This window comes from Stigmatopora nigra, chromosome 4 (genome assembly GCF_051989575.1).
Source record: "Stigmatopora nigra isolate UIUO_SnigA chromosome 4, RoL_Snig_1.1, whole genome shotgun sequence".
NCBI classification, from domain to species: Eukaryota; Metazoa; Chordata; class Actinopteri; order Syngnathiformes; family Syngnathidae; genus Stigmatopora; species Stigmatopora nigra.
In genome coordinates, this window is record NC_135511.1 from 3,111,600 (window position 1) to 3,135,736 (window position 24,137).

At 39.9% G+C, this 24,137-nt stretch overlaps 1 protein-coding gene across 2 annotated transcripts in view; it reads left to right on the forward strand.

Moving 5' to 3' along the window:
• Positions 1–24,137, forward strand: part of LOC144195607 (netrin receptor UNC5C-like) — a 207,426-nt gene that overhangs the window by 104,542 nt on the left and 78,747 nt on the right. For both annotated transcript variants that reach the window (XM_077715354.1, XM_077715355.1), the window contains exons 3-4: positions 582–725; positions 16,379–16,482. In XM_077715354.1, the coding sequence (XP_077571480.1) occupies positions 582–725; positions 16,379–16,482 (248 nt within the window). The remainder of the gene's footprint in view (positions 1–581; positions 726–16,378; positions 16,483–24,137) is intronic.

Sequence of the window (24,137 nt, forward strand, 5' to 3'; positions counted from 1 at the left end):
ATTTTAGTATTAAACATCAAAACCACTAGTTTTTTTTGTTACTCTTTTAGTACATGGTGAATTACAACCAATAAAAATGTTTTTCCATTGTAAAATCCTGTTTTTGGTGGGGTTTTTTCAGAGGGTAGGATCAAATTAATCTGATTATTCAATGGAAATCATTGATTTGAGATAAATCGACATACGAGCTCGGTCCCGGAATGCATTAAGCTCGTATCTCAAGGTATGACTGTATAAAGTAGTAGGTCTAACTATAGACAGGTGTGGGCCCTCCCAAGACAAGACTGATATAGTTTACAAAGAATAACAGAGGAATCCACAAAATGAAAAGTGGGTTGAACATGAATCAACACTGCTGACGGTGCCAGGAAACAAAAAGTGCCTTTTACTATTGTTCATGAATCTACTTGCATTTTACCGTACATTTTTTTCTTATCTACATATATTTTTAAACAGTTCTAAAAATCCATCCATCTGGCCTTTCATCTTTATTATTCATTCTGTACAGCAATGTCGACTGTGATAACTGTGATTAAACAAACACTTTGTAATGTAAGGGGCCATTTTCTGTGCTTTTGCAGGTTTAGTGGTGAGAGAAGCCAGCATAGAAATAACCCGGCAGCAGGTGGAGGAACTGTTCGGCCCGGAAGATTATTGGTGTCAATGTGTGGCGTGGAGTTCTGCTGGAACCACCAAAAGTCGCAAAGCACACGTACGGATTGCCTGTAAGTACAGCAAAGATTCATGAAAATAAAAATTAAATATAATACTCACCTTTTTATTGGCAATAAAAAAAAATAAGAAATGAATCATGTTGGCTCTACTGCACTGTTCCCTCTTAAGTTGAAAAGTATAGTTTTACTCTTGGAATAGGAGCACAACTCTATTGTCACTAGATTGTGTCATGGTCCGCCGGTGAAGTTAATTGGACCCCTGGGAGTGGGGTAACTACTAATACAAAAGGGGCTCTGACTCAAATAAGATTTTTCCAAGGATGACAGTGTGTTGACACTAAACCCATTAGAGGGCTCAATACAAAATTGGTATTCTTGTTAACTCTTTCACCAGTATTGATGCTATAAATGGGCAATCTCTTTTGACTGGCAATGGAATGATGGGTGCCATTTCCCCCAGTTAACATAGATTACACTTTTATTGCCATCAATTGCAGCCAATAAATTAAAAATTACTGAACATTTTATTATCTCTCTCTGCTCTTAGCAGGTCAATTTGTAATTCCAGTAATCCGGTTAATGTAGACCAGACAGTGACAAGAGTAAAACATGGTGTGTGTAGTTCGCTGGGGTAGGCTTCGGCACCCCCTGCATTCTTTGGATGATGAAGGTATGAAAAAAATATGGAGTTAGCCCACTCTAGCTCTCACGACCTCAGTTTATGTTTTTTTTGCTGTCTACTCCATTCTATCAAAATGGATTGTATCACTGTCCTAAGTACCCAAAGGGTTAATTAATTACTTACTTAATTTGGATCTACAGTGGTTACTTACATAAGTAATTGGTTCCGGACCTTGTTTTCTAACTTGGATTTTTTGTAACTATTGCAGTATTTTACATGTAAATTCTCTCATTCGAGGGCGGCCTGCCGGCTTCAGTGGTTAGCACGTCAGCCTCACAAGCTCCTGGGTCCTGGGGTCAAATCAACCTGTGTGGAGTTTGCATGTTCTCCCCGGGCCTGCATGGGCTTTCTCCAGGTACTGCGGTTTCCTCCCACGCTGATTGGACACTCTAAATTGCCTCTAGGTATGAGTGAGAGAGTGAATAGTTGTCCGTCTCCTCGTGCCCTGCGATAGCCTGGCCCCCAATCCAGGGTGTCCTCTGCCGCTGGCTCTAAGTCAGCTGGGATAGGCTCCAGCACCCCACGCAATCCTAGTGTGTAGAGTCTAGAGTTTACTCTTTAAAACTTTAAAAATGGTGTCCCCATTTTTTTATGGATGTTGTGAGAAACACTAAAACGAGAGAAAAACAATTATTAATAACAACCATGCAAAAACATTTTCTTTTTGTGCCGGTGCATAAGTGTAAGGAGGGAGATAACATTAGACAACAGGCAGAGAACGCATGCACATAAATGCCAATTTAAACAACTTAAAATTATGAATTCAAAACAACACCTGATGATGTTAGGGTTCACTTGCCGGACTTCCGTGCGTGCAAGCATGGGATCGATTCCCGCTTAGTGGTGGTATGATTGACTGTGGGTTGTCTGCTTCTGTCTCCACTGGCATAGGCTCCAGCAACCCTTGCCAGGATATGCATTATGAAAGATGAATGGATGCAAACAACTTAGAATTAAATAGCTGCTTTTTCAGAAATAAGCGACCATATGTCCTTCAGTTTTTTCCTCCTCTATGCAAAGAAGTCAGAATATATTTAGCCCGTCGTTCAGTACAGAGAGGCCAAGGAGTCGTCGCTTTACATGCTCCTTTCTTCAGAAGCGATGGTAGATGGCTTATGGCCATGTTGCCATGCAATATCAATTATGGATGGATAATATTTTCATTTGCCTCGGTCATTTTATCTAAAGAACAAAGTTTCATTAACCCCCCCTAGAAAGGAAAAATAAATGGAGATTTGCCAATGAGAGGCCAGCGGAGTGTAGGGATATTGTCAAGCAGGGTGCAATGCTACCAGGACAATTTCAAAATAAAATAACGGATTCAGGAAATGATTATTGACGTTTTTGGAGATTTCATGACTTGGATCTTGTTTTCGGATATTGGAACAGTAATTTACACGTGAAATGTTTCGTAACTAGGAAATATAAAAGCTAAGTAGAGGTGCCACTGTATTGTTTAATGATCGCTGTCTGAACCTCCTAGTGAAAATAGATCTGATGTCAATGCTCATCAATAATATATCATATCCAACATTTCATGCTCACAGAATGTAAAACTACATTATGAAGTTTCCCCAAATGTAAATGATGAATATATACCCTTAAGTGTTTCTACCCTACTGGTAAATACACAACCAATAAGGGATATTATTTGTAACCTCTCCACCGGAGTACACCAAGATGCCATATATAGGCCCCATATAACATGAGCAATTGCTTCTCTTCAAACTGGGCCCATGTCAGCCGTCTCTTGGGCATCATCACCTCAGCTCCAATCATCCGTGTAAGACGAGCGAGGACTTCTCATGCAGTGAGTCAGAGTTGAAATAACCAATAACCTGTACATCGCATTCTGTTTTGATTTTATTGGTTGTCCTTCACCGATTAAGTAATACCAAGTTGCATTCCTGCATCGGCTCAACAGGAAGAAATGACTCACATCCGGCCCGTCTTTTTAAATATTAACTAGAAATCTGCTCTTCTAAGCACTGTATTTATACACTTACTTGTGTGGTTTTATTACCTCTGTTCACTAGGAAATGTACTTAATTCATTTTCATGATGATGACTCTGTGGGGTTTAACGACTGACTACCATATATTTTGGAGTTCTCATTTGTGTAAAGGCAAAGAATGAAAAAACACCTGGTGAATGTACTCCTAGTGTCTTATGTGTGGACTTTAGAGTGCCATTCGAAGTCATAACCACTGTTTATTCCAGTTTTTATTCATTATTTTTTTTAGAAAGTAGCCTGAAATTGTTTCAAATCAATGAGAAGTGACAAAAAATGTTCCAAAATTAACATGGAGTAAATATTAACTGCAAGTCATATAGTAATGGGCATCAGCAACACAAGTTGGCTCTATTGATCCTAGGGAATTAACAGCAAGTGACCTCGGGTAATTGATCCAGAATAGAGATAGAAATGCCCCAAAATCAACAAAAACTGAAAACTGAAAATACTCCAAAAGGAACTTGAAGTAACCTGATGGTTAACTCATAGTAACCTGAAAATGCCACTAAATCATCGTGAAATAACCTGATATCAATAAGTGGTGAACTACATATAAATGCCCTCAAATCAAACACAGAAAGTGACCCAAAAAGGTTACCAAAGTAACAATAAGTGATCCACTTATTGTTTTGAGGAAAACAACCCAAAAAAACAACACCCTCTCATCCATTTCTATGCAATTCACCAGCATTAAATGAATATGTTTAGTGCCATTGATGGTATTGGGAGGCGTAAATCAACATCTGTACATTCGTCCTCTCAATGCAAATTATTTGAACGTCTAAACTCGTGAATGGTAAAAATTCATCAAAGGTGTTATGATCGGGGATAGAGGACCCCAGAGCAGGCGAGGGTCCGAGTCAGGTTCTTTCAAATCTTTGTTAGGAGCTTCCATGAGTCGGGCGTGCACACGAGGGGATAGCAGTGGTGGGTCGTTAGCCATAGCAGGAAGGTCAGTTGCCGTGGAGTCCGTGTGGAGGGTAGGAGGCGAAGTCGTAGTCTTTGGTCCATGATCCGTGGTCGTACTGCGTAGTCCGTTATCCGTGGTAATGGGGCAGAGCGTGGTCGGAATCCTGGAGTAAACAAGAGGTCGTATATCAATAAGACATGCAAGGAAAAATGTGACACGGTAACTAACAGTAAACTATTGAGACGATCCAGCAGCATGGTCATGTTCCTAGTGGCCTTAAATACTCCTTGCTAGCTAATGACTCGCACCAGTCATCACTCAAGTCATTAGGTGCTGGACTTGTAATAGGATGACAGGCGCTAGCGGCAACCAGTCTAGTCTGAGCCCTGACAAAAGGGACCAGAAAATGCCCAGAAATTCTAGTTCTAGTTGGCTCATCAAGGATGTGATTTTCTTCTTACTTTCTCTGTTGTGAAAATAGAGTTTGAGTTTACAAACCCAGTATCTGTATGCACAGTTCTGAATGTGACTCATTGGTGTTATAAACAGAACAAGACATTTGGTGCTAACAAACATTAAGGGTGTCTGGATCGCTGATTACTATTCACGCACATGTCTCAGAGAAAAGTGGCAGAACAAATTGCCATCATTCGGATTTTGCCCCTTGTGTTTTTACGGGCATATGTGTGCGTGACCTTGAGACAGCGCTAATCCGTCCAAGGAGAAACACTTGACCCGGTGGTTGTGAGTACGTTTGACGCAGCACATGTAGATTTGTGTACGTGTAGACCATCTACTTCATTTAGTACTTCCCCTATTCCATGAGATATAAAAATAAGCTCATATTTATTGGTGGACATTGGTGTAATCGGCATTATACGCTTACTAGAAAATGCAATATCTGGAGAAGTTGCACGGGAATGCTTAAATGCTGGAATTTGAAGTTGGGCCTTTTGATTTTGCTTTATTTGGAAGTGACTCTGTTGGTTTTTTGTAACCTCCTGATAATTTTGGGTCACTTCTTGTTGATTTTTAGGGGTCTGAGAAAGATTTGATATCAATGGCCATCAATGACATTTAAACAGGGTCTTCACTGCCAAGCCACATTAGCTTATGAGCTTTAACACAATTGCAGCCATGGACAGTGGAAACAAAACAGTTGCTTTGAAAATCAGCTGTTTTTCTATTGATTACACATAACTTTGACATTTTGACTTTGACTCAAATTACACTCTCAATCTGAAGAGTTTAGATGGGATTGACTGTCCGGGACGGCCCTTCACGTGACAAAAGAGCATCAATCGAAGTGCATGAGCAAACTTCCAACTCCCAAAACAGTTTTAACATTTTCATAATGAATAAGGGGGTCTTTTTGAATTTTTGCAAAAGCTCCATAAGCTTAAACACATGATCATTAAATGCTAGGCATCCCAGTTACAATGAAGTCGATGTCTACTAGTCAAAGGTTGTTTGTATGTTTGTCAGACGTGAAGCCGTTAATCAAACTCTCAATTTCATGCTTAGAAAGCCACTAATTTACAGCAATAACTCAACTCCAATAGTCCTTTGTCTAACACACTTGTAAAAATTACAATCACATTTATTTATTTTGAATAGTGAGAAGCCATTAAGATCATACCATTTGTTTCAACAAATACTATTCATAAAGCATTCACACGCACACTTACTGTATTTTATCAGCACCGTAAGATGCAGGGAGTGCGCCGAAGCGGCTCACCACATCTGGGAAAATGCTCAGTGTCTTGATGGAAGAGCGGCGCGTCAACACCGCAACCACATATCAACTGGGCCTGTCACTCTATAAAAATAATATATGTATATATATATATATTCACAGTGTTCACAAGCGTCTCCTCTTTTGCAGGCATAAAGCAAAACCCTGTCTGGATGAAGTCGTCCAGAAAATGACAAAGACACAGTTAATGTAGCTGGACAGGCATCATATTGCATTACTTCCAATTTATGTTGAGATTCTTAAAAGCCGATATAACTTATACACCCGACAAAAACAAACCAGTGATGTTTGTTTGTTTGTTTTCATTCATTTTCCAAACCAGGCGGCCTGGCGGCTTGAGTAATTAGCAAATTGGCATCACAGCTCAGAGGTCCTGGGATCAAATCCAGGTCGGTCCACCTCTGTGAAGTTTGCACGTTGTCCTTGGGGCTGCGTGGGTCCATTCTGGGTAGTGTGACTCGCTTCCTGGGTGACGACGATGAAATCCCTGTGTTTATACTATTCAATGGCAGGTACATTTTTGGGGCACTTTGCTGGAAATTGTCCTGTGTCTCAAGGGTAGGCAAGAATATATTGTAAACGTTGTATGGTGTTTCTGTGGTTTCTGCAGTAAAATTAAGATACGCCTAGGAAATACAATCAAAGGATTAAAAACTAAAATGTTAACTGTGTGAGGCACACGAACTCACTACAAAAAAGTAAAATATGGGAAACACATGTTGTAAGGCGGGTTTGGATGACTATAATATAAATCATTAAATCATTCTTTCTATTGTTCGGCTCGAGGTCAGAGACAGCCACCTGGTCCACTCATGACTTCTTATCCAAGGGTTGTTTATGCTACATCTCACCCAGTATCGGGCAAGGACTCGGGATATTTGCGACTTCCATGACAGTCGTGACACACTTCGGGCTTCTTTATGTAATTGTTATATGATTGTTAGGTCAAATGAAGGAGTGATTGTTTTTATCCAAATGCCTTAAAGCCCTACGTGAAATACTGTTCGGGAGGATACTTTTGAAGACATCCTCCCTTAAGGTTCTTATCTGTGATCCAATCTATTTAATTAAATGTCAATAATTGAATAAGATGTCTGCCTGCAGTTATTGATAATTACAAAGAAGGGTAATTATTATCGAACCTATCAGTGGCGGACACACCCTTTTTCCGGCTGTAACAGGCTTGCAAGCTTCGGAGGTGACCGCCCTTTCTTAATGAGGTCAATTTTTTCAAGGAAAGTCCGTCTGGAAAATGGCTTTGTGAGCCATTTGTTTTACTCCATCTGCCATTGTGGGCAGAGTTTGCAATATCTGGCTGGCTCACTTTGGCTTTGGTCTGCCTACTCTATTACTAGCCAATCATAGTTGGTTAACGCGATGATATTTCCCTACAGCTGTGAGAAGGCAACGCTGTATCCCTACGCGTGCGAGAAGGCCTTGGTGTCACCAAATCGAATTCTGATTGGTTAAAGCATCAGTCTTATTGACACATGTTTAATGCAGCAGAGCCTGCAGAACTGATTGTAAAGGCCTTGAGGCAGATTTCTGACCCTGGTAACAATGGCTTAAATGTGATTGGTTACACGATTCAATATGAAAACACATCTGGAAGCAGTGCAACCAGGGGGAAATCAATGAATGGAAGCTAGTAGACAATTTGGAATTATTTAATAAGTATTGATGGACAAAAAATAATATATGATTCCGATATTTCGTAGGCTAGCAGAGAAGGCCTTGAAGACCCTGACGGCATATATATACCCAGTGGAGCAAATAAGTATTTAGTCAACCACCAATTGTGCAATTTATCCTACTTGAAAAGATTAGAGAGGCCTTTAATGTCAACATGGGTAAACCTCAACCGTGAGAAACAGAATGTGGACAAAAAAACTGAAAATGACATTGATTTTTAAATATTTTATTTGCAAGTCATGGTGGAAAATAACTATTTGGACAATACCAAAAGTTCATTTCAATACCCTACCCTTTTTTGACAATAACGGAGGCCACACGTATTGTGTAACTCTTCACAAACTTTTGACACACTGTTGCTGGTATTTTGGCCCATTCCTCCATGCAGAACTCCTCTAGAGCAGTGATATTTTGGGACTGTCGTTGGGCAACACAGACTTTCAACTCCCTCCACAGATTTTCTATGGGGTTGAGATCAGGAGACTGGCTAGGCCACTCCAGGATCTTGAAATGCTTCTTACGAAGCTCCTTTGTTGCTCTGGCTGTGTTTGGGATTATTGTCATGCTGAAATACGCATCCACATCTCATCTTCATTGTCCATGCTGAAGGAAGGAGATTTTCACACTAAATCATGATACATGGCCCCATCCATTATTTCCTTTATACAAATAAGTCATCCATTTTCAGTAAAAAAGGCACAAAGCATGATATTTCCACCCCCATGCTTCACAATGGGTATGGTGCTTTGGATGCAATTCAGTATTCTTTCTCCTCCAAACACGAGAACCTGTGTTTCTACCGAAAAAGTTCTATTTTGGTTTCATCTGACCATTACACATTCTCCCATTCCTCTTCTGGATAATCCAAATCCTATCTAGTGAACCGTAGACGGACCTGGATGTTTACTGGCTTCAGCAGAGGGACACGTCTGGAAGTGCAGGATTTGAGTCCCTAGCGGCGCATTGTGTTACAGATAGAATTTGTTACTGTGGTTTCAGCTCTCTGTAGTTCATTCACTGGGTCCCCCCATGTGGTTCTGGGTTTTTTGCTCACCGTTCTTGTTATCATTTTGACGCCACAGAGTGAGATCCTGCATAAAGCCCCAGATCTAGAGAGATTATCAGTGGTCTTGATTATCTTCCGTTTTCTAATAATTTGTCCCACAGTTGATTTCTTTACACCAAGCGATTTACCTATTGCAGATTCAGTCTTCCCAGCCTGGTGCAGGTCTACAATGTTGTCTCTGGTGTCCTGCGAAAGCTCTTTGGCCTTGGCCATAGTGAAGTTTGGAGTGTGAGAAACGGAGGTTGTTGACAGGTGTCTTTTATGTCGATAATGAGTTAAACAGATGCTATCAATAGAGGTAACGAGTGGAGACCTCGTTAGAAGAAGTTAGACCTCTTTGACAGGCAGAAATCTTGCTTGTTTGTAGGTGACCAAATACTTATTTTCCACTCTAATTTAGAAATACATTCTTTAAAAATCAAACAATATTAAACAATATTTTCTGTTTACCCATGTTGAGAATTACAGGCCTCTATAATATTTTTATATAGGAGAACTCACAGCGCGTCGGCCTCACAGCTCTGGGCTCGTGGGTTCAAATCCAGGTCGGTCCACCTGTGTGGAGTTTGCATGTTCTCCCCGGGCCGGCGAGGGTTTCCTCCGGGTACTACGGTTTCCTCCTACATTCCAAAAACATGCATGGCAGGCTTATTGGACACTCTAAATTTCCCCTAGATACGGGTGTGAGTGTATAGGGTTGTTTGTCTCCTTTTGCCCTGCGATTGGCTGGCCACCGATTTAGGGTGTCCCCCTCTGGCCCGAAGTCAGCTGGGATAGGCTCCAGCACCCCTCACGACCCTAACGAGGATAAAGCAGTTCAGAAAATTAGATAAGATGAGATACACTAACAATTTCAAAAATCATGAAAACAATACAAACTAGCAAATCATCCAAACTAAGAACTAGAATGAACAAATTATTAATTCATTCAGTTTCTGGATTGCTTATCCTCACAAGGGTTGCATCTCAGCCAACTATGAGCACCAGGGAGGGGACACCGAATCGGTGGCCAACCAATACCAATCACAGGGCTCAAAGAAATTGATTACAAATCACGCTCACACTCATACCGAGGTGCAATTTAGAGTGCTCAACCAAAAAGTCCATGCAAGCACGTGGAGATCCTGCAAACTCCACACATTGTGTCCTCGATCCCAGATATGGGAGGCCAATGCAGCAACCTTGGTACACACTGAAAACGTAAAATTGATCTTCAAACTACAATCATCCACTTGATTCTCCTATTACAAAATGACTGTCTCTGGAGCCAATGACTAAAATGACATACTTGATGGTAGATTTTTTAGGCCTAAATCTTCGAGTCCTCATTTTGTACATCTACTGAGTCCTGTTTCATACACACATTTGTTTATTTGCTGCCAACTTGACTGTGGTTGGAAAAGTCTGGTTGACCTTCTGTTTTGGGATCATAAACCCACCAATAGTTTGACAAAACCTAGCAGACGTCGTAAACGGCCGAGAACGTCTCTAACGACTTGTGGGAGTCATTTTTCGCTGCGTGTGCCGACAAGCGTTTAATCCGCCGACTCGCCATTCTGCTCCTAACATTTACCCAGTATATAATAATAATCATCATATTACTGTCAAAATGAGTAATGTGAGTTTAATATGGAGTGTAGCGTGGAAAGAAAAACAGAAGTGACAAACATGCTACTGTAATTGTATGCTGTACACTTAAAAAATGCCAAAGGCAGGGATGTTTGCTTTTCATCTGGAGATTAACCCATCGGCTGCCACTGACAGTGATAGATGTCCGATTTTGTGACAATTATCATCCTTTTGATATGATTTGAAACTGGTAGACGTCCCATCCATTTGAAGTTGGAGCGTGGCAGCAAATGAACAAATTTTAACTGAATTGGATGTTTGACATTGTTAATGTCAATGCAATATAATGTGCGTTTTAATTTATTATCCTTTGAGTATTTTGAGTGATTTGATGAAAATCCCTAAAGCAAATGCTTCACCCAAGGGGAATGCACATGTGGATGGGGGACAGCTGTGCCACATCAACCAACTGACCCCACTTCAATCCCACACTAAGATAACATCATGCAGCTCCATAAATTTGCCAAGAAACCCCCTCAAAACAACTATTAGAAGCAATATAGGCTTGACAAGCGCATAGGGTAGACTAGTATAAACATCAAATGACCACGCCCCCAAAATACCTCCTCCCTCTCCGTCCTTAACTGCTTCTTCTCCTGCGTTTTTTCCATGGGGTTTAACTGAGACTGTTATTATGCATTGCGATGGGCAGACGGCCTGCATGCATCCTCCGTATAAGCACATTTCAGAGCAATTATGCAAAAAAGGAGTCGGTGCCGATGGCTGTGCCCTTTTGCCAAATCACTAGGAGTCGTCCCCGAGCAAGTGCAAAGTGAGACTTGGCGGAAAAGAAAACTCTCCATTGCATCGTGAAATGAGACATTCCTGAATTCAGCCACCAAATCTGGGTGGCTTGGGACAAATCAGGCCTGTGAGATCCATCAAAATTGTATAAATATAACCAGGGCTGCCAACTACCCCGGAATTTCAGGAATTTCTCCGGAAATGCATCGCAAACTCTGGGACCCCGGACGACCTCCCAAAACTTCAGAAATTACCCGAAAATTCTCACTTTTTTTTTGAAGCAACCACTTCTGTAAAAAAATACCAAATTACCAATTTTAAAGCCTCAAAATTCCCACCATTGCCACACCGTCCGCCATCTTGGATCAACTGCACTGTAAATCGGAAGAATTGTAACATTGTGCATTGTGAACCATCTGAATTATAAGTTCTGATGAATGATTCTTCTTCTGCGACTTCAGGGTGGCAATCGTCTCCAAAAAGACCGACATTTTTCTCTTGCACAACATGAAAGTGCAACTTCAGCGTGGCACATATTGGAATTACTGACTGTAAAACATGTTTAGAAGGACCCACACATTTTGTTGATGATTTTGTTTTGTTTCATTCTTACACCAGCCAACCCCTTTGAAAACTACATACGTAGTTGATAGCCCTCCCCATGCGTAACTATTTGGACATCTTTCACAGTCATAGGCAGCTAATGAGTTAATCTCACCGCTGAATATGTTTTTTTATAATTTGTGCCTTTTCCACTGACTTGAAGCCATGCTTTATCGCAGAGCTTAGCCTTAGCAAGCTTAGTTCCAACGTGCCGGTGTGCATTCACCCTCTCCTGAGTGTGTCAGTGCTAAGCTCCTTTAATTTCATCTTCAAGGAAATCGACTCTGACTAATTAGGACCAGGAAATAAATCACAGATTTATTTTGTCATCCCTTCCGTATAATTTCTTTTGTTTTTTTATTTGTCAGTCAAGTGCCCCACTGTGGCTATTGTCTTCGTTTTGGCTTCCACATGTGTTGCGTGGGGAGTTGCCCGTGCTAGAAGGGTTTAATTCTCTGGGCAATTACCCACACATTATCGTGCTCCATTTGGGCCATCAACCGAGTCCTAGAGGATTGATTCTTCTGTAAAGATTGCGATAGTCCTGGTCTGTGTTGGACTTCTTTTAAACATGACACAACTCCACCATTTTTTTTTTTAAATGACAAAACAAATGTTGTAAAATGAACTGTGAATTTATACATTCTAGTAGATATTTTGTGCTTTCTGTAGCCATTCCGAAAATATTTCATATACATATTAAGCCTAACTGTACACTCTCTAGCTGTCAATAGAGAGCATTTTGTAATATTCTATACATTTTGTATGTGAGAAGGGCACAAGATCCCACCATGTTATCGCTGCCAATTCCGCATTCAATTCCAGCACACAGCTGCTGTCATGACTTTTTCCAATCTCCCCCTGCCAATTCAACGCATTGCCTCAACATGACTGCAACCTTCTACAACTGTTTGTGTGCTTGTGTTTATTTGTGTTTGCCGTTGAATCTGTGTTTGTGCAAAAGGACTCAAGGATGACACTTGCACTCACAAATATTCATATACACCTTCAATGACCTTGTTGATGAATAAAATGACTGGGGAACTTTTTCCGGGTCAAATATGTTCATCGAATACAGTTGAGTCTTGAGAAAATATACACAGGGCTTGAGAGAATATAGAATATATAAAATAGATAATTGTGATAAGGTTTGGGAACAACTCAGAATTATTTTAACCATGCATTGAATAAACCTTTACTGCACAAACTATGATTTAGTTTTTGTTAAATTGTTTTATTACAATTATATGGGACAGGGGTCTCAAATGTGGGGCCATGGGGCCAATTACGACCCGTGAGACTATAACTTGTGGTCAGCATTTAATGACATTTCATTTATTATAGAAGTGGTTTTGTTACTTGTATTTTTCATAAATAGAGAGATATTCTAAATTGAATTTGAATACTTCGTTCCATGATATTTAATACTACCCCTAAACCAGATGTCGGGACCAATGGCTCATAAGCCATTTAGATTTTTCTCTTTTGATGGGTGCATATGCCTCTCTGCTAACCTGCAAGCTAAAATGTGGAACGCACTGGTGACAGAGCTGAGTACTAAAGGCACTAATAGGAGACGTGCATTGGTACATAACTGTCTTCGTGACACGAGTTCAAGCACTGCTGCATTGACCAATGGGAGCCTCGCGTTGGCACATCACTCTGGCACCACCACAACTTCGAGTGCTCCACCAATGGGAGGCTCGCGTTGGCAAATCACTGATGCTAACACTTATTTGAACCCTGCTTTATTCATTATATTTTTATTTTTGTTAGTCTCCCTTGTGCATGTACATTCATTAAAACCCATTGATTAGCCACAGCATAATATTGTTATTAAAATAATTTAGATATGTGTACTTTAAAAGTGTTGAAATGGCCAAAACATGCATGGATTTATTTTAAATTTTGAGCATGGCTCCCAATGAGTAAGTAAAGTAACATTGCAACATAACCCTTTAAAAAATGATGACAATTTACGAATATTGGATGAATGTATGCAAAAAAGATAAGAAAATCATTTACTATTCCGTTAAATTAATAAGAAATGCAAAGACATTATCCAATGGGGTGGAACTGCAAGTGACAACTGAGTACACATACATACACACACACGTAAACACAACTTAACATCTTAACATTATGTTACCCACACTCGGAAAAAAGTCAAGAAGCAAATCTGTGATGAACGAGCGTCAAAGGCACACAATTCATCATCGATCAGATGTGCTCCACCACTAATTCGTTCCACAATTCTCAGTCCTCGAAAACAACCAAGCCCTAATAATGTCAAAGTTTCTCATTTTTGTAGGAAATATGACAGAAACACCCAAAAATGAGAGAAAAAAAGTCAGAAAATAATTCATTAAGCCTTTCAAATGAAGCCACAACCCTGAACCAAACAACAAAAGGGCCGCTCTTCACCACTGTCATTATCTCTCCCATCCCTAGTAGCTGTAAGAAGAGCATTTAAGCAATACCTCAACACCAGAACCCAATCATTTACAATATGTAAACAAACCATAAACATAATATACCTATCCCAATAATAAAACCATACCTTCACATTGAGGAAAAACTCAAGAAAGCAGTGAAAAATCAGAAACATGTCAGGTGACTAAAACCTAAGAAAATACACCATTGTCTGTTATAAACAAACCAGTCAAACAATAGCTAACAGGAAGACAAAATTAACATAGTACAACTATTACGTGTTAATAATGGGAATTTGACGAAAATGTAAGATAGGATAGATTTTAAAACATTACACTTTATATGTTGTTGTTATTGGAAATAAATGGGGCTTTGCAAAACTTTCCCACATAACTCTACCTGATCTTTGCCATATGTTCCCCTTTTAGGAGCATTTTATCATTCGAGCCGTAGAATAGTCCTGCAGCATCGCGCACAAAAATATTCTCTAGTTACGCGTTTTATTTTACAGACTCTTACAGAAACAGCTAATAGCTTTAACATCGTATCCTCGGGGATGCATGCGTGAATAAAGTACTGAGATGGGGCCAGAGTAGGAACACAATATATTATATAGTGTCACCTATGAGTTTCCATCTGCGCTAAATGGCCAACTATTTGCTAAAGAACTCTCAGTGTTTTGCATTAATTATAGTCAGTAGCTCTAGTACAGTAGTAACTAGTAACTTATTGAAGCCTAGAGTTTTCATACATTTGGCATATTCGGATTTGTGAGAATGTGATTAGCACTTCCGTGGGTGTGAAGACAGCCAATGCCATTTGCCGCCATTACAATGCCTTGAAATAGTAGTAGTCCCTACAAATGATGCAAGAATTTTTAATCTAAAGGCTGGAACATTCTCTCTCTTTGTACTATTAACCTTCTAGCTTCATTAAAATGTATATGTATATTTTTGACAAGCCTACCATCCATTATCACAATGCATTCTTAGGGCAGAACTAGCATAGACAGTAAAACATACCCGTGTCCCAACATCTGATAAATATGAGATACGAGGACAATTCTGACCAAATTTTCGCCTTGAGATACGAGCAAACGAGATAGTTCCCGACCGAGCTGTCTGGGTGGCCAATTATGCGGAAAACTCCAGCATCACTGTGTCTTTCTCGCTGCATCTTTTTTGCGTAAAGATATCTACGAGCACCGTACATGTTACATTATATTACTGGAGATAGTGTGGCCGAGTTGACAATCTGCAAAAAAGCCAGCGGAATCTACATGGACTTGAAAGCAAGCAGGCATCTGAAAAAAACACCAGCGGAACCCTTCAAAGCGAGTCGTGGCTGTTTCGATCATTTTGAAAAACATACAGGGATACACTCGGTTCTGAGGCATGCAGAAACAGCAAGTTCCGACTCAAACGCTATGGTGGAATACATTAAAATATTTGTCCCGGTTATTGCATAAGAAGGTTTAAATTTAGTGTAACGTATGATTAAAACTTAATTGTGTGTGTATATAGTAGTCTAAGTTCATTTAAGTTAAATTTAAAGTTTCTGCATGTTATGAGCACTTTGCCATCAGTCAAGTCTCTCCCCTGTCCTTTCTCTCTCTATCTTGTCTGCAAACTTTGCAGTTAGCTACTACCATGTGTCCTTACAGAGTAATGTCATATTTTAGTATTGAAGATCACAACCACCCAGTAGTAGTTACTTTATGAATAGGTGGTAAATTAGAACAAATAAAAATATGTTTCTATCCTGTTTTTGGTGTTTTATTCAGGAAAAAAAGTAATCATACATAGTCCTACCCGGTCTTCCCGGGAGAAATATGTGAGGGTCCAATTCCACACACAGTGGGTGTGGGTTTTCATTCCAATCCATAAAGAGGTCACCTTTTCATTCACAAATTTGTGGTCCTAAAAGTGCCATCAGTGGATTGCAGTGAGGTGCTTCTTGTTTTCTTGTTTGCAAAAATCTCATTGGTCAAAGTGTTTGTGCTGGATTAGTTGGAACAAAAACCTGCACCCACATCGGCCCTCGAGGAACGGTTTGCAAACCTCTGTCTTAGGATGTTCTATTTCGATTCACAGGTTTTGTTAAATTTCACCATGGATCTCGATCTTGATTTAAAAAGTAAAATACAAATTAACAATACTATTGTTCTTTTCACAGATCTGAAGAAATCGTTTGAACAGGAGCCCCTTGGGAAAGAGGTGTCTCTGGAGCAGGAGGTGCTGCTCCAGTGTCGCCCACCAGAGGGGATACCGGCGGCAGAAGTATGTGCAATTTTTATGCTAATTGAATTGATACTATTTTCATGTCTTTGACTGCCAACGACGGCGAGAGATGGCTAGTCCATCTTCTCTGATTTAGGAATAGAATTAAAGGATGTTGAGTCCCCCATCCCAGTCAAAATGAATTAGACATCTATTGCCATCAACGGATATTTTTATCATACTTTTCCTTCTTCTTTGTTTACTACCACAAGAAATACCATATATGTATGTTGTATGACTCGACAAAAGCCTATTTGTCAACATACCCAGCTGTGTATGACGAAATTTGTAGTGCTTCTCCACAAGGTGCGCTTTCCCGACACTAGGCCCAAATAAGTGATAATTTCCGACTCGTTGGCATTCTGCCGTGATGGATACATCGCATTACCCCCCGAGCGCAACCAAATCCCGGCAACTGCAGAAAATATTTACCTCGCAGGTGCCAACAAAGAAAAAAAACGGATCACTTACCTCTCACTGTCTCCTCACTTACTTCAGTCTGCCAGTAAGAGGCAGATCACCGCCCAACGTCTTTCATGTTACCTCACCCCAAAGTTATTACACACAAGGGATTGTGTGTCGTGCTCCCGGAAGTTCAGAGTCCTGATGGCGATGGGAAAAAACAGTCATTAAGCCTATTTGCCCGTCCTTTTGAGACCTGTAGCGTCTGTCAGAGGACAGTAGCTGGAACAGGTTGTGACCAGGGTGGTGTGGGTCCCCGACAATGTTCCCGGCTTTCCTAACTAACGAGGGCTGTCTTCCAGTGAGGGCAGAAAGCAGCCAATGATCTTCTGGGCAGTGTTAATCACTCTCTGCATGGCCTTTTTTATCTGTGTTTCCAGTGTACTATGTATGTATATATATATATATATATATATATATATATATATATATATATATATATATATATATATATATATATATATATATATATATATATATATATATATATATATATATATATATATATATATATATATATATATATATATATATATATATATATATATATATATATATATATATATATATATATATATATATATATATATATATAAGAACAAGAGTAGGATACATTGGTGTAGGTATCTGTATTGTAAACGGACAGTCGTATCTCCACCTACAAAATTAGTTTTAGAACTTTTTTGTGAGTTGAAAACTTTGTAATTAGAGCAGTCCCTTATAAGTAAATTCTCTAAACTGAAACTCACAAAAGGTGAAGCAACTACCCTGTCTTCTGCTTGCTACTTGGACTCAGCATTGAAGAATGTATTTACTTTTAAAAGCAAAATGGCTGAAAAATTAGATGCAACAGAAATCATAAATCGCTAATGAAAAGGATTAAAAGTTCAATATAATAATGTTTTGAATTATTTATTTAATGTTTATCAGATGTGTGTGCGTGTGTTCATGTACTCTTTGTTTGGCTAACGTTAGCCTCCTGAAACGTGTGCACCTTCAACACAAATAGATTTTGCAGGTTTATTATTAAATTTAATGGCTTATTAAGTAATTTTTTGATCGTTTTCTCTCATTGTTGTGTGTCTTCACTTATTTCCTACAAAATTGGGACAGTCAATCTTAAAGGGTTTAGTTAGTAGTTTTGTCAGGACCGAATTAGAGATAATACATATAAAGTACTGCTCTACTTAGAAAAGTTCTCGAACCAATTAATCCGGTAAGTAGAGATATGACTGTACAGTGTTCCCTCGCTTATCGGGGTTAATGGGGACCGGGACCACCCGCGATAAGTGCATTTCCGCGAAGTGGGGATTCCCCTTCAAAAATGCTTAATTTGAATTTAATTCCATTTTTTTACCCCCCTGTATACAGTACACCATATAGAATACGGGTAGAGGGAGTGAAATTCATGTTACAACAAAAAAAAAAATGTTGTTTCAATGTAATATTTGTATTTTTTTTCCCAAAAAAATCTGCGAAGCTCTGAGTCCGCGATAGCTGAACCGCGAAGTAGCGGGGGAACACTGTACATACATTTACAATACAGGTAAATATGTCAATGTATCCTACTCTTGTTCTTCTAATTTTTGCAGTTTCATGTAATTAGTATGTAGACCTCCAAAATATGAGAAATATATTTGTAGACAATTATTGGATATAGAGAAGTTGTTTTACTTGTTTTGACCGGATTACCACGGCAACAACAACCCCCCAAAAATCAACGGAAGAGGCAAAATTTCCTCTTGGAGTGACACTGGCTTGAAAGTCGCGGCATGACAACACATCACCAATGCAAATAAAAGAAGTCTAATATCAGACTTTGGTATCCCAGGAGAGCCAATTTGAGTTGATGGCAAAACTTGTTCTGTAACTCCAGAGCAGGACTTTTTTTTCTGTTGGTAAAATAATGATTAAAATAAAAACTAGAATTGTGTTTGTGTTTATCTGTAGAGACAAACATTTCTTGTGTGTTTGTGTTAAAGACATTTACTTCCTGAAAGAATCTTGCGATAAAGCAAAAGCAATAGTGAAATGATAAAATGTCAAATGGTCCGTGTCTTGTTTTTAGTTGAGACTCCAATTTGTTTGAATTTAAGAAAATATATATATTTTTTATAATAAGTAATAGAAATACACGTGAGATACTTTTTTCCTTAAAACGCAGATTGGCCTCAGTTCAGTTAGCAGGTTTATGCTCATTAAGGCTATTTTCAAAGAATCATGGTGCGAGAGAAATGGGTTGATAAAATGTTGGCTAACTTTGCTAAAATATGTCATTTTTGGAACACCTTGAAGTTTAGCTCCGCTGCTTACTCAAACCTTTTTCTTTGTTTTATTTATAACGGGGTGGCCCAGTGGATGAGTGGTTAGCACGCTGGCCTCACAGTGGGGGACCTGGGTTCAAATCCAATGTCGGTCTAGCATTGTGGAGTGTCCGTGTTCTCCCCGGCCTGTGTGGGTTTTCTCCGTCTACTCTGGTTTCCTCCCATGTTCCAAAGACATGCATGGTAGGTTGATTGGACACTCAAAATTGCCCCTAGGTGTGTGTGAGCATGAATGGTTGTTTGTCTCCTTGTGGCCTGCGATTGGCTGGCCACTAATTCAGGGTGTCCTCCGCCACTGGCCCTAAGTCAACTAGGATGTGAGGATAAAGCAATTAAGAAAACAAGATGAGACATATTTCTAAGTTATCTGGCATATTAGCGTTTCAGAATGTGTGAGCTAAAAAAAAGTATATTTTGGCGGAAGAAGACTGTTTTCTGATCTTTTTTTAATCATTTCCTGTTGAGAGGTGGATTTTTTTCTGTTTTTGACACCAATCTTATTAGAAATACTCTATCCAGAATGCACTCCCTAATTAGTCACCTTATAGGGCAGTGCTTCTTCCGCCTGCCTTTGTTATAGGCAGTCCTGTTTCTATTCCCACTCAGTGGCGGTGTAATTGTAAGAGTGAGTGGTTGTTTGTTTCATTCCTGGCATTGGCTGGCAACCAAATCAGGGTCTTCCCTGTGTGCTACCACTGGTTGGCTAGGATAGGCACAAGCAAACCCATAACCCTGCATTACATTACTTCCATGTTTTTTTTCCCTGTTCGTCAGTTCGAATGGTGTATATACTACTTCTCGTTGGCAAGTGGTCGTGCGTTATCCTATTGTGGGGATATTTATGTGCATCATTTTCTGAATATTTTGAATGAAATACAGAAGCAAGCAACCTTCAATACGTTTCATTGCAAAAAGTCTCTCTCTCTCTCTCTCTCTCTCTCTCTCTCTCTCTCTCTCTCGCCCTCCTTCTCTCACTCTCTCACTCTCTCTCCCTCTCTCTGTCCCTCTCTCTCTGTCCCTCTCTCTCCCCTCCTGGAAATCCATCTAATTTTATTATTATTAAACATCATAACCACTATTTATGTGTAACTGTTAATAGATGATGAATTAAAAAAAATAAGAATGTATGAGTAAATCGATATACAAGCTCAGTCCCGGAACGCATTAAATTCAAATATCAAGGTACCGTTGTACTAAATTTATCTGTTTGCCCAACACATTGGCTGCCATTGACATCGGTTTATTCACACCTCCGAGCTCAAACGACCTTTATCACCATTAATAGCACTGAAAATTTGATATTTCACAACTCTACTGATAAAAAGGGTCGGCCTCGCCGTGACAGGACATTTCATCTTACTTATATATAAACTTTATTTTTCTTTAAATCGTCGCGTGTTAGGGGATAGAGGTTAAGGTTAGTGGTTAGGATTAGGGTTAGGCGAAAGTAGTTAAGGTTAATGGCTAAGGTTATGCGACGAATTGTCCGTCAACGAACTGTCCGGTCGACGAACTGTCCGTTCGACGAAGCGTCCGTTCGACAAAGTGTCCGGGGACGAAGCGTCTGGCGACGAAGTGTCTGTCGACTAAATGCCGGGGTACCAGCCTCGCAGTGATGAAATTCAGGATTCAATTGCTAGTGAGTACCTACCATTCTGTGTGAAGCTGCATGTTCCCCCTGGTACCTGCATGGGTTTAATTTGGGTACTCTAGTTTCCTACCACATCCCAAAAACATGCATGTTTGGCCACTAAATTTTCCTTAGGTATGAGTGTCAGTCAAGGTGATTGGTCTCCTCATGACCTGCGATCGGCCAATTCAGAATGTACCCCGCCTGCTGTCTATATTTGGCTGGCATATTCTCTAGCAGCCCACACAACCCTTATGAGGATATATTGTACGAAGAATGAATGAATGAATAAAAGCCGCTGTCTTATTTATGTTAATTTGGATGAAAATATATAACACCTATTTTTTGCCATTAGTTTAAATAAGACTTTTTATTCTTGAGATTTAGAAGAATCTTAGAACCAGATTTTTGACCAATTTATCCACAAATGGAAGATTGAAAGGTTCACATACGCTCTGCATGTACTTTAGAATGTGAAAGGTGTTTTGTGATCGTGTTCAATTTGCTCCTGCTGTCTGCTGTCATAATGTGATCTAGGGTCAAATGGATTGCTTCGTCTGCAGTCGGCCAGAGTTGATGAGATGATATGAGACTCAAACCCACAGTGACCTCTGCATCCACCCACTATCTTTTTTCCCTTTTTATATTTTGGATGTCTGAGCAACGCACTGAGCCTCTCAGAATTGTTTTAAAAATTTGAGATGATGGAAAATGTACCAACTGCCAAAGCTCACCCAAGTAAACATGAAATGCACTTTTTAACACATTCACTGGCAATGGTGGTGATAAACGTTCACTCCATTTGAATTGGAAGAGGCTGGCCAAATGTGTTGGACGTCTATCACTGTCAATGACACAGTCTTAAAGATTCATCAAGCAATTTGTTTTTTGGGGGTGTGCTAAAAAGAAATTAACCTAAAAATTCATTTTTTGGACTGGTGTGAATACAAATACAAACAATCAATTTCTGGTGCAGCCTAAACAGCTGGACCAAGACCTGACAAGCCTTGGTTCAGTTCCAAGCAGCTAGTGGTGCGGTTCGCCTTATGTGTGTAAGTGAATGCAACGTGCCTCCGATCAACGATGAAATCACAAATGTATTTGCATATAACAGGCTGATCCATTACTCCACCCGCCACCACAGGCGTGAGGAGGTATGGATGTGTTGTGCACCATGTTTCTCCGAATTTCTTAATCTGGACGGATCTCCTCGGTGCTCGGACGTTTGGTCGCCGGTCTTTTGGTCGCCGGTCTTTTGGTCGCCGGTCTTTTGGTCGCCGGTCTTTTGGTCGCCGGCCTTTTGGTTGCCGGTCAAATAGTGACAGAAATTTTACTGTTGAAACCAGCTCTCAAAATTATATTCATGAGAGAGAGTTTAATATCTAAGAGAGAGTTTAATATCTAAGTACTGTTTAATATCTAAGTACATTTGACCGGCGCCCAAAAGACCGGTGCCCAAAAGACCGGCGACCAAACGTCCGGTCACGATCCCCTCGTGCAACCCCTACTTGGGCTCTCCAATGTAATGATTTTATTGTAATATTTCTCATTCATTCATTCATCTTCCATACTGCCCACCCGCGAAAGGGTTGTGGGGTTGCTGCAGCCTAACCCAGCGGTCTTCGGCCAAAAGTCTGCACTCTAAACTAGTCGCGGGTCAGTCATAGGGCACTGTTTTTATTTTTATCTTTTGAATTACCTGTCATTCCTCATCCTTCAAATGGGAGTGAAAGGCCACATTGTTCCACCCTTCTCAAACTACTGTTTCATTTTCACACTGATTTCGAGGGTCCATCAATGGGAAATCGACAGGCAGCCTAGCTGTATTGTAAATGTATGTATTTATGCCATAACTGTTTGACTGGGATGTACCTGGAATGCATCTTGTTGTACGAAGTGCAATACAGTGGTACCTCGAGATACGAGCTTAATTCGTTCCAGGACTGAGCTCGTATGTTGATATTCTCTTAACTCGAATGAACGTTTCCCATTAAAATTAACTAAAAACAAATTAATTAGTTCCAACCCCCTGAAAAAACACCAAAAACAGTATATTGGATTGGATTTTTTTTATTTCTTCTAATTCATCATCTATTAATAACGTAACACATATCTAGTGGTTTAATATTATTAAAATGTCCCTAATGGTACTGAAATTATATGAATTTCATGGAGAGGGGAGAGAGACAGACAGAGAGGGGGCGAAGAGCGCTTTTTGCACGGCAACACGCTCGTTTCATAACATAAACAAATTTAAATGAACTTGGATTACAGTGCAGACACACTCAACAATTAATTTAATTTAACCTTACACTAAACTTAATTCTAATTTAGTTTTACATGTTTATACAATTCTCCCGGCCGGGTTGGCCCTGTTTGCCCTGCCTTCACAGTGACATTCAATCAATATCAAGGGTTGTTTGCGTTTGTATTCCCTTCAAAATATTCCAAAAATGATCCACATAAATGTCCTCACAATCGGATAATGCACGACCACTTGCAATCCATTCGCAAATAGTAGCTAGCTAGTAGCTAGCGTAACTATTCCAGGGCAGTGTTCCATGCTTGGCAACTGTGTTGATGCTGATCGCCAGGCCACAATCCATTCGCAAATAGTAGCTAGCTAGTAGCTAACATAGCTATTCGAAGGCTGTCTTCCATGCTTTTCAACTGTGTTGATGCCAATCGCCAGGCCACAACTCATTGTGTGTACTGACAAAAAAGCTATATATACAGGAAAATAGTAGTCAGGCGCTGCTTGCCGTAGTTGTCCTATCGACTGATTTATTTTATTTTTTCATATTTTAACATTTTAAGTATTGGTCCATATATAAAGCGCACTGGATTATAGGCGTCCTGTCTATTTTGGAGAAAATGTAAGAAAATGTAAGACTTTTCTGTGCGCCTTATAGTCGTGAAAATACGGTAGTCTTGAATTAGCGATCACTCTGCCAACGGGTTCTAACAGGCTAAGGGGGGTACAAAAACACTGAAAAATGCAACGCACCGCCCAGTGCTCGCAGAGACATTACAAAGAGGGAGCTGTGAACAGAGACATTAAAAGAGGGAGTTACGACCAGAGACATTATACGAGGGAGAGAGCCAGTGCTCCTGATGTTCTTATGTGCAGCCAACGAGAAGTAATATATACACCTCATAGCGATCGCTCCGCTATTCGCGCTGAGTGACGGAAAAAAAACACGAAAAAAAACCACAGAAAAAAATGCAACGCTCCGCCT